A 13,986-nucleotide genomic window follows, 5' to 3' on the forward strand; every position below is an offset into this window, starting at 1 on the left:
AATTATTAATAATATATAAACTTTAAAAATGAAAATATATAAGTGGATGGCTTGGAAAAGTAGAGAAAAATACCAATATATTTTTTAAATTCTTTATTTTTTCTACTTTCTTAGTAAATCAATGACTTCAGCTACTATACGGACTGTGTATGAGTTATAATTTATTTTTATGGCGCTTTATAATAATTTAATTAAAATTTCCTTCATCTTCCTACTTATTCTCTTATCATAATTACAAAAATTCGAAGTAAATAATTTTATCTTTTTCATGAAATGCATTCTACAATCTGATATTTAAGCTCCGTTAGTCATTACTTATTATTATATTTTACTCTTCTTACGATCTTGCGGGATGGCCTAGAGAGACAATAGTATGACAATTTCATTATATTAATTTCAGAAAATAAAAAAGGTCTTTATATACTTTTCAATCTTTCGACAAAGTTATCTGAAAGTGCGTTTTAGAATACTGTGACTGTTCTACATGTTATACACTGTAGATGTTTTCGTTTATAAATTACATGAAAAGTGTATACAAATAGCAACTAATAATTTCAAAGAAAACAGTTGATATCAACTTGTTTTTCAAAATAAATTTCTCAGTATAAATTTTTATATTGAATTTGATGTGTTCAGAACCGATATAAATTAGTGATGCATTATTATATTATATAATATTTTTGTTTAAAAAGGCGAAAGAAAATTTAACAAAAAAGTAAAATTGATTTCTGTTTTCAAAATATTATTTTCCACATTAATTTACAGTGCGCATAACGAGACAATTTTGTATAAACAAATCTTTGGTAAAATTTTTAAAGAAGCCTATATAAATCAAAAATATATGTATGTGAAAAATTATTAATATTACGATAATTTATTTTGAGAATAAAATTTTACGTGTCATTAGTATACACTTTTCTAAAATTCAGTAAAGAGAAGAAATTATTTTTTGGCGGGTGATTTCTCTCTCTCTTAATTTATGTAAAATTTCTCTAAATATTATCTTATAAATATTATCTTTTTTCGTTAAACTGACAAGTAGTCGCAGTGCGAAAGCGCCAGCACTTTGACAATTCCATCGTGTTATTACATCACGAAGAGAAGTTTATTATTTCATAACAGATTGTCAAAGGAAATAGATTTAGTTTACTTTTCCGGACATATGATTCTATTATCTTTAATGAATGTCGCATTTTTCTAATTATAAGTACACATTACTGCATGCTAAATGAGACTAATTAATGTAATTGATTTTTAAAGATGATTTTTATCAGATATGAAAAACTATGTCAATGATCCAACTTTGAATAATTTATTTAATGGATCATCAACTATATATTTTGCAAAATAGCCATTTTCATATCTGATAGTACAAGAGACAAAAGATAGTCTTAATTTCTGGTATTCATGTAACAAATATAATGAAGCAATGTGTAACATGATATGAAATATATAATATGATATGAAATATATAATGAAATTTGAAAAACGGAGTCTGTCACTGATTTCGGAAATATATATGTTTCTAAATCAGATTTTAAATGCATATCCTAACATATAAAATGTACTTACAGAATGTAACTGAATCGCTAATATTTTAAAAATATTTTGGAGATACATTTTGAGCGCATTTCATCGTGATAAGTATTATGTACATTGAAATTCGCTTTTACGACATCATTCTCGAATCAGAAAAAATAAAAGATTTAATATACACTAAGGCTACATCAAAACTATGTACATCGATTATAAATAGAGCACTGGTAATACCCTTCGAAAACTTACTTCTAATTAGTATGTATAATATATGTATATATTCATTTTTTTATTAATCAATGTATATCATTAATAAATTCTTAGATATGGTTTCCCGTAGCTTAAAAGCTAGCACATGTATTTTAAATATAGTTTATAAATATATTCGACTTATTCTCACTTATTCTCCCAAAATAATTACGAATAATTCTCAATGATTAAATAGTAACAATATTTTAATATGAAGTTGTAAGCGAGAGAATTGGTACTGTGATAAGAGTGAATAAAACAATAAAAATTAGTCCAAAAATGGACACATGATATTTATTTATCATTTAGTCTGCTCTTATTACAGTACGTTTGGCCATAAAGTTACATATCGCGTTAAAAAATATGATTAAATTCCCATATATATTAACGAATATTTGGTCCATATTTCTACGGAACTAGAAGACAAGAATGAAATCAAAGTGAACATGTGCTTAATTTTTAGGCTATGCATTATATATATAATTCCTTTGCAGTAAAAATATATCATGACTACAATATATCGTACTTGATTCTTGACTAGCATGTGTTTATACGAATGACTTCCTACTTCACAGATACGATATCAAAAAACGAAAAACATTTGATGGCATGATTTGATCATTAAATTTAATAATGAATTTTGAATTTATCTCATTATTCTCTTTTTCTTCTATACAGATTTTCTGTGTCGATGTATAAATGCATATTTGACATAAAAAATCTGTGGAAAAATAACAAAATAAAAAAAGCAGTCATTCAATAGATTTACATACATAAGCAAATTTCGCATTCAACACATTCTCGTGTTCAGTAATGCACACAATTTCGCTTTCGTTATCGCATACGTGTATATGTGCGCGCACACGTATACATGCAGATCATGGGGTATAACGACGGCTTTATATAATGAATAAATTTTTTTAAGATATTACAATCTATGAATCTGAGGCCATAAAATCCAGAAGAGGAATATAAATATTGTATTATTATATCTGCGTAAAATATTTAATAAACCAGATATATATATATACGTAAACTTCGTCGTGAAATATTTAATGTATCTTCGTATCACTTTCTATAAATCGTTTGTTTTTGTATATTTCATTAAGGCTTCTACTGTCTATTTGATGTAAGTTAAGCTATTGATATAATTCCTATACACTTTAAGCAAGATCAAAAGAATATCTTCACATATTGGTGTTATAAGTGATATTGAATATTTTTCTTGGGGAATGTTTAATTAGATGAAAAAATTAAATGCTTTACAAAGGATTGATTTCAAGTTCCTTAGATCTGTACACATAAATTATATATTCTAGCGCTGCGGATATTTTTTACTACTCATTACATCCACTATTTCTCAGTCTTGTAATAATACTACACTTTAATACTTTTATAATTTTATATAAAATCATTGCATGTATGTATCTATACATTGTAAAAGAACACTATGTCTTCGATTTAAATTAATGCATATTGCAATAGACTTGTATGGACTTTAATGTTTTTATAAAAATGTATACATACAGTACATAGAACACAAGCGGATAAAGTCTATAGATTTTTCTTATATAAAACAGTATTAAATTTGGCCTAATAGAAATGAATTCATATGTTAGGATAAGAAAAGATAATATAAAATAGATAAGAAGGTGAGATTAAAGCAGCGCAAGACAATTTCAATGTCACACTGAAAAAAAATTTTTATAATTATTTAATAATCTAAGAAAATAAATGTTACGAAACTTCTATTTTCTTAGACATCAAAAAACAACAAAATGCTTTCATATTGTGATATTAATATTGATGAAATCCATAACTCATCCTACAATATGTATTGTCCTGCAAGTTTCAATGTTTATAAATTTTCATTGATGGCCACAATATCTTTGTATTCATGATTATTTTTAATTATAAATTTGATTATTTGCCAGAGATATAGTACGATGAAAATAAAACAAAATTCTATATGTATTAATTATATCTCACAGTATGAAATAATCTACATCGGTCTTATAAATGTATAACTCTAAGTTTTTATTATTGCGTTTAATATCACTATTAATGCTAACTTCCTCAGCATGATATATCCATTGTATGTGCAATATTATACGAATTATACTCCTTCTCACAAAATTTGTAATCTCTTCTTATGAAGAGAAGAGAAGAGAAGAATAAAGAAAGATAAAAGAAACGAGAATGGAAGAAGCACAAAATATTATAAATATGCTCATGTATAGCACACATATTTATGTTTGTAAAAAATAATATTAAAAATAATATAATATAGCTTTAGATTTAATATAATTATTGTAAATATATATTATTCAATTCGATATTTTATCTACTCGTATCTAATATATATAAATATGTGACATTAACCATCAAAATAGAAATAAATATTTTTGGTAAAGGCTTTGCAGAAATATATAAAGTACGTATCATAATCACAAATAAATAAGTAAGTATATGAATTATTTTAAGTACAATGCAACAATAAATGAAATAAAAATAATTATATGAATAAAAAGAAAGAACGATAGTGTTACATTTGTGTCTTACTTTAATTTATGATATTAAGATATTCGAGTGATCTAGTAAAAAATAATAAAGATATAAAATATAAATGGTTAAAAAAGATATATGTTGTAATAAAAAAAAAGATTGGAAATGTTCACTGTATGACAAATGTCGAAATAACTAGATCTTTACACTCATTTTGCAAATCTTACTTAGACATTGTTTATAATCTATATATAGTGCCATCTTTGATTGCCCAGAGACTATGGTATTTACCATGTGTGTCTCATTAGAAAGAAGACCATTTAAAGGCTGTAACATTTTATCTTAATCTTTAAAAAATAACTTGTAAGTATGAAAACCCTGTGAATGCTATGCAACTGACTATGTTCAGTGCATTTTTTGGTTGTACAGAATGTGGATAGATAATATTTCAACCAGTACAAACAAATGTTGTTTAATTATATCGCCTCTAAATGAGACGAATTCTCAAAACTTTATAGCATATGATCGACTACAATAATAATGATCGTTTCGATTCTTTGTAAATTTGTTATATATACTGGAGCTACTATTTTCCTATTTAATATACAATTCCGTATCTTTCTCTCTAGCATTTCTGAAGTCTAAAAAGAAATACAAACTAGTGTTTCGTTTTCAAATTTTTAATTTTAAAAGAGATACGAGCTAAAACTATTTTATTCGAGGTATTACAATTCTGTTGTATTATTTATGAGCTCTGATGTCACATTGATTAATCCATAAAATTTCAAGAACTCTGACGTGAAATCTCTAAGAATTATGAATCTCATTCAATTTTTTCGAAGATGACTGTACAATAGTCTATATAGAAGTATACTCATACAAAATAAGAAAGTATTTAAAAACGATATACTCATATAAAGTATACAATGCATATCTTTTACATCCTAGGGCAGGATTTTTACTATACAAACTATTAGTTTCTTATTGAGCATATTTTAGAAATTGTTTGAGTCGTTGTAGGAATTGTGTTTGATTACTGACATTATTTCGACTATACGCTAGTACCTAGATTTCTGTATAAATTCATGTTTTTTACATTTTTTTTTTTTTTGATTGTGCTTTTTAGAGGAAGACATTTACGAAAACATCAATAAAAAAACCTTTAATTTAGTAAGAGTGCTTTCGTGTTCTTAGAATTATGAATTTTTGATTGTTATTTGATAGGGTCATTTGGCATGCTATACAATATTGGCATGTGGCGAATAATCATAGATAGATTCAAAAGTAATCCCAGATATCCGCGTATAGTGTAAATAGTCACAATGCCCCAATTATAATTTCTACCATTGAAATACTCATTCTTACTCATTTTGTTTGGAATTCCTAGGAACTTCAAGTTTTTAACTCTTTTTTTCCCAAACAATATTATTACATTCAAGCTTCCTGCAATAATGAAAAACATAGTGTAATTATTGGCCATCAAAAATCAGAAGGCAAAATTATATTTTTAATTGCAAATTGTTATTTCATTTACGTATCAAAAATGCTTTTCAGAGTTTAATGTTATATAGATTCAATTTGTTATTATCTCTACCATTTTTTATAACATCATAATACTTACTTCAGGGAACAAAAAATGCTCACGAGTAGGTTGTGGTTGTTCGAATGGTGAGCTACTCATGTAACCAGGTGATGGTGACTCGCTCTTTTCTAACACTGGAGTGATATTTGCATAATTAGCAGATGCCGTTGTGAGAATCCGTCCCTGCTCTACCAGTATACTTCGATCAATTTTGTAGTATTCTTTCCCACTACGAGGTCGAAGAGTAGTTGCTACTGCTCTGCCTCCTAATCTGTATATATATATGATATATATTCTCAATTACATAAATAAAATAACTGATTTACAAAAACTAATATATATGTTTATATAGCTATAGAGATTGAAACTAAATTAAGAGAATAATTCTTTATATAAAACAAGTTGTTTATACAATTAAAATTTTCAAACAAATTGGACAATAAAAAGATAAAAATTGTAAATAGATAGAATATTTTATTTTTTTCTATTCTACAATTTAATTATCAAAATATTTTAAATTAAAAAATAATGTATTCTTATGAAAAAAACAAATTAATCAAATTTATAAAAAAATTTATAATAATTTTAAAAAATCTTAATCACTTAAAATATTGTACATAAAGTTTGAAGATTATTCTCTATAAAATTTAGTCGATAGTATAATATATAAATTAAGAAATAACTTTAAATTAATATCATATAAATTAAGAGATGAAAAGGACAAAATAAGTTTCTCGAATCTTATAATTATATGTGCAAAATATCTTACCTTAGACTGTCGGGCGTATCAGACGAAGAGTGTGACGATAGTGACAAAGTTTCAATATAATCCGACATGTCGGAAGTTCCACTGCTGGTACTCCGAGAATCGATGTAAGGTGTATTCGAGACTTCACCGGGACTGTTAAAGCCCTTCGCGGCCTTCGGTAAACACGTAGGTATGTCAGCTTCCGCGGACGAAGATTTCGTCGGTATCTTGATTTTTTGAAACTGAAAGGAGATTTCACGAAGAGGATCGCTGGACTTGGACTTCCTCGGCAGGCTGCTGTGATAACACGTGGGCGGTGGACTCTTACGACAAACTTGCGATAACATATTCTGCTTTATCGCCGAAGCGGCAGGTCCCGTCAACGATAACTCGTACTCGACAAATTCCGCCGTTCGGTGACTCAAGGAGCCAGTGGAAACGCCAGAATCGTTGCTACTCGATGAGTCTCTGTTGTGACCGGTCTTAGATGGTACGGATGACGAGCGTCGGATCTTGATGAAGGACGGTTGAGACGCGACACCGGTCACCAATGTCTGCCCATTCTCGTGATTGCTATTACTGATCTTACTCTCGGAGTTTACGCACGGGTTATGCGGCTCGCCAGTTATCAAAGAATTTTTGTCCGCTTCGCTTGAACACTTGTGGATGGTAAGCGTGGACGGAAAGGTATGACTCTCGTCGTCCAAATAATGCGCGGACTCGGCAGAGTAAGATCGTTTCCTGAGAAGTATATTTATGCCGCTGGCACCGGATTCTGTGACGTTACCCGCGTCCAAATAACGACGTCTGAGATACGGGCTGGATAACATTGCTGAACCTGGCACACGATACTCCGAATCGGAACGTTTCTTATTCCCTTCGAGTAACGTCCCCGATAATGTCGGATTGCTAGAACTCTTGATGCCGCTGCAGAGCCTGGACAAGATCTCTTTGGAACAAGCATTATGGATCGGGTGCATCGGTAAGTAACTAGGGAATGGTTTTTTCGGGGTTTGCTTGTCTGGATCCATAACTAAATAATCATCTTCCCTTTCCTTCGCGTGACCGCACTTTTCGCAAACCTTGGAAACGCTCTCGCTCGCTGGTACTTCGGGTGCCGGTTCCTTTAATTGATCCGCGAATTTTTCAATCTCTTCCTGCGAGATGCTACTCTTCGTTAGTACGTCTTTGCTGTTTTCGTAATGTTCGAGCGATTGCGTAAAATCTATGTTCACGTAATTCGGTTGCTTTGATTCTGGTTGCGTGTCTATTACTGGTTCGACGTTCTCGTAATTCGATTTACTTGTCGCGGCACAGCCACAATTCTCCACAGTAGCTTTCTCGTCGATCAATTCAGTTTTATGTACCCTTTTAGTCGTTGCATAAATGGCTACATCCCCACTGGCATTCACCACTGGCATCTTGCCTTCACCTGAGAGCTTCACAGGATGTACCGTGACACCGGTAGGTTCGATTCCTGCGCCGCGTCGACAATAAGGAAGGACAAAGCCAGCCCAGCTCATAACATTATGACAAGGACATCCCGAAGACCTGGGTGACTGAACTGTGAGTTTTGCGGGACATCCGCATCCTTGCAGGACTACGGCCTGCGGCACCTGAGGCGTATCGTAATTGGGGTAAGTTTTCGGCAGTGTAAGACATTCTTTGATTTTTCTTGGTGTATCGTAATACTGTTCCGGTTGCGGGCCTTGCTCCAGCAGCATATGATGACCCAGGATTGTTTTCGGAATGTCGTAGTTCTCATAAGGTCCTGCGGCGCCGCGAGACACGAGCTGCTGCGATTGTTGCTGAGGCTGTTGAGTTTGTTGGGGCTTTAATGCGTGCACGCAAGTCTGTTGTTGCTCGGTTGGTAGCGGCATCGGCGGTTTCTTAGGCTTCTTGGCAGTGACGGATTGATTAGCTATTGGCAGTGATGGCGGTTGGGACGGTTTCGGCGGTCTCGGTGGCAACGCACTCGGGCTCGGTGACATTCGACGAGCCGTCGTCTGCTGTGCCGTTTGAGACTGGGCGGTTTTCGGTTGCGCGCACTGACATTCGATCTGCTGCGAGCCAGAGTAATCACTGTCGTGACTACTACTGCTATAAGAGGACAGTGAGAGCCGATCGAAAGTACGAGGTTGCAAATGACATCCTAGATTGTTTAACGTACTGGCGGCTGGACTGCTTATGCCGCTCATAGTAGCCGTGATCAAGGTGGACGATTTTGAGACTGTGCCGAGTTTGCTGATGCAACTGGCACATCTCTCGAGACCAGTCGCACCTTGACGAGTGAGCGAACAGCTGCGCCACTCACCGCTAGGTTGCTGATCGGGCAGCTCCGATATCGACATCGTATCCCTGCAACTGTAATCGCCATCGAGTTCCGCTGTCTGTTGTCTGCTCTCCGCGGACGACCAATACGGCGAGTTCTCATTCTTGCAGCTGTCGCATTGTTCTTCGTATGTAGATGTCGAATACAAAGCGGTCGAAGGGAAAAAATCGCTGGCTCTGGTCTCTGAGCGGGAACATTGACGCCGTCCCGGACTGTCTTGCGTCATCGATTGTTCTCTACTGAGCGGCGATCGTTTTTTCGTGGTGAGCTTTCCCTCGGCCGCCAATTGCAATGTCTTGACTATATCATCTCCCTGATCGGTTATCAGAACGTGTAGCCCCTCGCCTCGACCGCATCTAGAGCCGCCCTCGAAGCAAAATCTACCCTCGACCACACCGTATCGTCGAAGATGTGCGATCTCCCATATACCGACGAGCCGTGGTGGCACGCCAACGGTGATGCAAAAACGACGATCCTGAATGTGCAAGTGGGCCGGTCCATTAGTGAACTTTGCCTTTGACGGTACCGAAGAGATGAGTATCAAGAATTGCTGATCTGTTAGACAAAGTTGGCGAATTAAATATACAAGGTATGATAACTTTTTCAAACTTATATTTTATGCATTCTAGAGAACTCTCCGCATAGTATCCTGCATAACTATAATATATGCTTCCCTCTCTCTCTTTCTCTTTCTTTCTCGCTAATGTACTTTGCGTGCAATTTACCTTCGCCCAAGTTGTTCGAGATCTTAACCTGCCACTGAATCAATCGCTCTCGCGTGTCAAACGCGAGAACGACTGTCACATCCTGGCAAATTATAGCGATTGTATTGGATTCTTTGTCAAGGGTAAAACCGCTCTCCACTCCCAGAAAATGTTGCAAGCTCAAAGATGCTTTCGTTTGGCCTTGTTTGTAACGATCCTTACTATCCCCATACAGTTGTAAATGTAAGCAATCTGTTGATAAAAGAAAAAAATACTTGTTTATCAGATATATTTTAAAAGTGCGAATACAGTCGTCAAATTATGTAGTAAAACTACCTTTATATTTTTCTTTCTCTACGAGTTTTATATCTAAATATTTTTGTTTCACTTTTGTTACATTTGGCATTTTTTTATCAATATGCTCTTTTTGTTAAATAAATTCTCCTTTTAATATAGTTTCTCAATAAAGTCAATTTTTTAAACAATTCTGTTTATAATTTTTGATAATATAATTTCTTTATATAAAATCATAATTTATTTATTTCTGATTAGCTATTTAAAAAATAATAATTGAATTTTTAAGAAAAAAAGATCGAAAAAAAACACGATTTTCAAAAACTTTAACATCATTATTATATGTTCAACATTTTTTAATACACACACACACATATATATATAACAAAAGATATTTATATGTTTTGTTTTGTATATTATTTCTCGGTACATATTAATTTATGATAACCGCAACACATTCTCGACATACAGAAATAATTTTGCGTCACATATCGCGCATTTACTTTCTCTTCGGTAACTACCTAAGAAAAATTTATGAAGCGCTGAGAGACCCTTAGTTCTAAAATATCCTCAAGTTATAGGGATCATGTATTAATGGTTATTGCCAGGAGCAAAGCTGTTCTTGGAAATTTTTTGTTGCTTCAAGCAACCAATCTGTAACAGATGTAGCAGCTGCCACCCTAGGTAGGTCTAAAGGGAGAGACTCTTTGTACTGATAACAAGCAGGAAGGGTCCTTTTAAAGGGACAGAGAGAGACATGGAAATAATTAACTTTTCAGCTACAAATTCCAACAATTTGTAACACATGGAATGCAGAAGTCTGTAATAGTTCTCCCGATAGCTACAATTCATTTTGAAATGAATATTAAACAATTACGCGAACGATATCTCGACTGTATTAAATTGCTAATTAACAGTGTTTTTAATTACATGAGATTGAACTTTATTGCAATATATATATATATATATATATATATATATATGTAATGTTTTTGTATGTTTATGTTAATGTTTTGTAATGTTTATGATATACACAAACGAGTCAGTTATTATATTTTCATTACAACGATATTTTGAAGTTAATTTTGCTTATCCTTATAAAAGGATGGTTGATGATGTTCCATTTTTATGAATATATTAGCTCACAACAAGCTGGAGCAAAATTTGCTCTGCAATAAATTCCATATTTTCTTAATTATAAAATCATAAAAAAATATTTTACAAAAATAGGAACGTACTACATAGTTTATAAGCAAATATGAAGTACAGAATCTATTATGCAAATTGCTAGATACCACCCGTATCAACATGATAACAGAAGCAAAAAGCAGGAGTTTCAAGAATATATAATGTTTCCTGTTTATTATTTCGCTCTTCCCCTCTTTGTCGCTCTGATATAATATAAATGCGATACAACAATGCAGATTTTTTACATATACGTCATTAATGCAATCTTATCTAATTATCGATAATATGACAAATTATTATTTTAATCCGTCTATAAGATAAACGTTTAACAAAAACAGTAAGGCTATTGTTCGCAATTGTAAATAAAAAATTGTAGAATAAAAGAATAAGAATAAAAAATTGTACTTTACCTGCTACTGGCGATAATTTTCGCATAACGCACCATCTTGACTTCCACTGTAAAATAAATTATATTCTTAAAAAATACATTGCTTTATATATATTTTTTGTTAAGATTAATTGTGTTAAAAATCGTTAATAATGGAATTATATAAAGCGCACCTTATGAAATGTGACATAGCATTCATTTTGAGTTCGTGATTAAACGAGGAGTCCTTTTTAAATACCTTATTCTACCACTCTCTTTTTATAGACTTGGATTAGCTATTTCCCTGCAGCAGTCTCTAAATAATGTAATCCCGCTAACCTTGCCATAATAATTTAGTTCCTCCAAATTAGATTTTCATTTTTTAGATGTAATCAAATTTCCTCCATTTCAAATATATAATTTCTCTTACGTTAAATAAATTAAAAGATAAATTACAGTATCAATACATAAATAATAAAAATTATTAAGATAATATATAAATAATTATAATTATTAAGATTCATATGCACGTACTGTAATATTTTTTAAATATAATTATTTTTTCGGGTGATTATTTTTTTACAAATTATCTCAGTAGAGAAAAGATAATGTTATAATTCTCACCTCTCTCAAAATATTGAAAATATAAAACTTCACTATCAGCATAAGTATAAAAAACATCTGATAACAGACACAGATAATATATCTACACTGATAATATACAAAATTAGGTAACAAGTTGCACAAGAATATTTTATATGTTTATTCTAGAAAATATTTTTATAAAATATTGAGACGAGAATTTCCATTATTTTTATTAAAATATATAAAAATAAAAAATCAGATACACATAAGGTAAAAAAAATTATCTAATGTGAAGAAGTATTTAAAAAATTATTAGAAATATTTTCTTTAATAATCTTTTTGTTTAATTTTTGTTAATATTGTTCAATATTTATTTTCAGATATTTAACATCGTGCATTAATATAAAAGTTATACTCCGATATAATAATATTTTCAATTTTAGTTAAATACAATCTTTAATTATTTTATTATATATATAACATTTTATTATATATAATATACTATATAAAATATATAACAAAGAGATATAATCTAATAAATTTTAGACTTTTAATTTTTAAATAAATAATCGCGAAGATGAAAAAGATGCTATTAAACAACTGTTAAATTTAAATCTTGTATTTTGCCCGCATGTGATTCTGCAAAAAATTAAATCTGACAGTTCCAAGTGGCTCTGCTATTGTCGCGCATCTTTTCCGGGGCATCCTACGTAACGCTGACTTAAACGAGCCACCGGCGTCGTGCAAAGTACACATATACACGCTATAAACCGCCCCCGTAATCATTACATAATTTTTATCGCGAACGAGAGGAGTTCGGTGACTCCGGTCGACGAGCGTCGCGTGTGCGCGCCTCTGAAGAAATTTGCGACACGAACGAGAGGCGCAACACGCCTGTCGAAGGACGTCGCGGACAAGATTCGCGAAATTGCGAAGATGCGCTCGCGTGATTATCGCAGGGTGAGAATGAAAATGGAGCGCGCGCGCGCGCGCGGACGCGATTTTTCCGCACTCGCTGTACGCATCGTATCGCATCGCATCGCGTACGCGGAATAGGCGGATAGCACGCAAGGATAGAGCAGGCAGCGGACGACGAGCGGAGACTCACCTTCTTGCCGTCGCGAAATTTGACGTTTCCCTCGATGATACAACTGTTATCCACCATTGTAGAGGCCCTGGCTCCGTTACCGCACGTTGCTCCGTGATATTCTTCTCATTACCGCGTTCGATCGGCCGAGCTTCCGCGACGCGACACCATTTGCGGCACCCGCGGCCGCACCGCGCTGTCTCTCCTGTTCCTCCTCTCTTCCCCACGAAGACGGACGGGAATCACTGCGGCGCCAAGAATCACGCGGCAAAATCCATACCGCGAGCGAGATCAACCCCGTGCACCGACTGCCATCTTGACAACGTCGGGTCGCTGCGCGCAGACTAGCGCATTTCTCGTTCTCGTTCGCCTGTCGCGCGAGAAACACCTACTCCGCGATGTAGCGCGACCTGTCAAACGACGATAGAAGCATGCCGGTGAAAGGCGGCAATTTCAAATATCTAGAATTTTCATCGATCTGCAATAACACTCGTCGGAGAGAAATGTACGTTTTATTTTAAATTTCTTCGATATTTCTTTAAATTCCAATAATCAATTAAAATATGCATCGTGCGATATTTATATACTGATAAACTAGAACGTCGATCTGTCAATTTAAAAAAGGTTTATAAACATTCTCGTGTACACGAAGTGTAGTTGATACAAGAAGCACTGATTCCGAAAAAGGAAATGACATTTAAAGCATTTGAGCAGGTCTATCGATCATATGATCGATGACATATCCGGCGCATGCGCGTAAAAGTCCCGCCTGGAGAGATTTGTCGCACTGTTTTCGCTCGCAAAACGGA

At 33.1% G+C, this 13,986-nt stretch overlaps 1 protein-coding gene across 1 annotated transcript; it reads right to left on the bottom strand.

The window, feature by feature from the left end:
* Nucleotides 1-49: 49 nt before the first annotated feature.
* LOC145976994 (uncharacterized) lies at nt 50-13,537 on the bottom strand. The gene is made up of 6 exons (XM_083108606.1): nt 13,199-13,537; nt 11,549-11,594; nt 9,678-9,908; nt 6,642-9,507; nt 5,912-6,143; nt 50-5,733 (listed from the first exon to the last, which is right to left on the bottom strand). Exons 1-6 carry the CDS (start codon nt 13,253-13,255, stop codon nt 5,725-5,727), a joined length of 3,441 nt encoding a protein of 1,146 aa, XP_082964732.1. The 5' UTR covers nt 13,256-13,537; the 3' UTR covers nt 50-5,724.
* Between the last annotated feature and the right edge of the window lie 449 nt (nt 13,538-13,986).

Source organism: Camponotus vicinus, unplaced genomic scaffold (assembly GCF_025532165.1).
Source record: "Camponotus vicinus isolate PSW18456_S1 unplaced genomic scaffold, iyCamVici1.0 SCAF_9, whole genome shotgun sequence".
NCBI classification, from domain to species: Eukaryota; Metazoa; Arthropoda; class Insecta; order Hymenoptera; family Formicidae; genus Camponotus; species Camponotus vicinus.

Coding starts and splice junctions, on each gene's coding strand:
- LOC145976994 (XM_083108606.1), bottom strand. CDS start 13,255: ATGGTGGATAACAGTTGTATCATCGAGGGAAACGTCAAATTTCGCGAC. Junction 9,508..9,677: donor CTCGAACAACTTGGGCGAAG/GTAAATTGCACG, acceptor TTTGTCTAACAG/ATCAGCAATTCTTGATACTC. Junction 6,144..6,641: donor GATACGCCCGACAGTCTAAG/GTAAGATATTTT, acceptor ATATATATACAG/ATTAGGAGGCAGAGCAGTAG.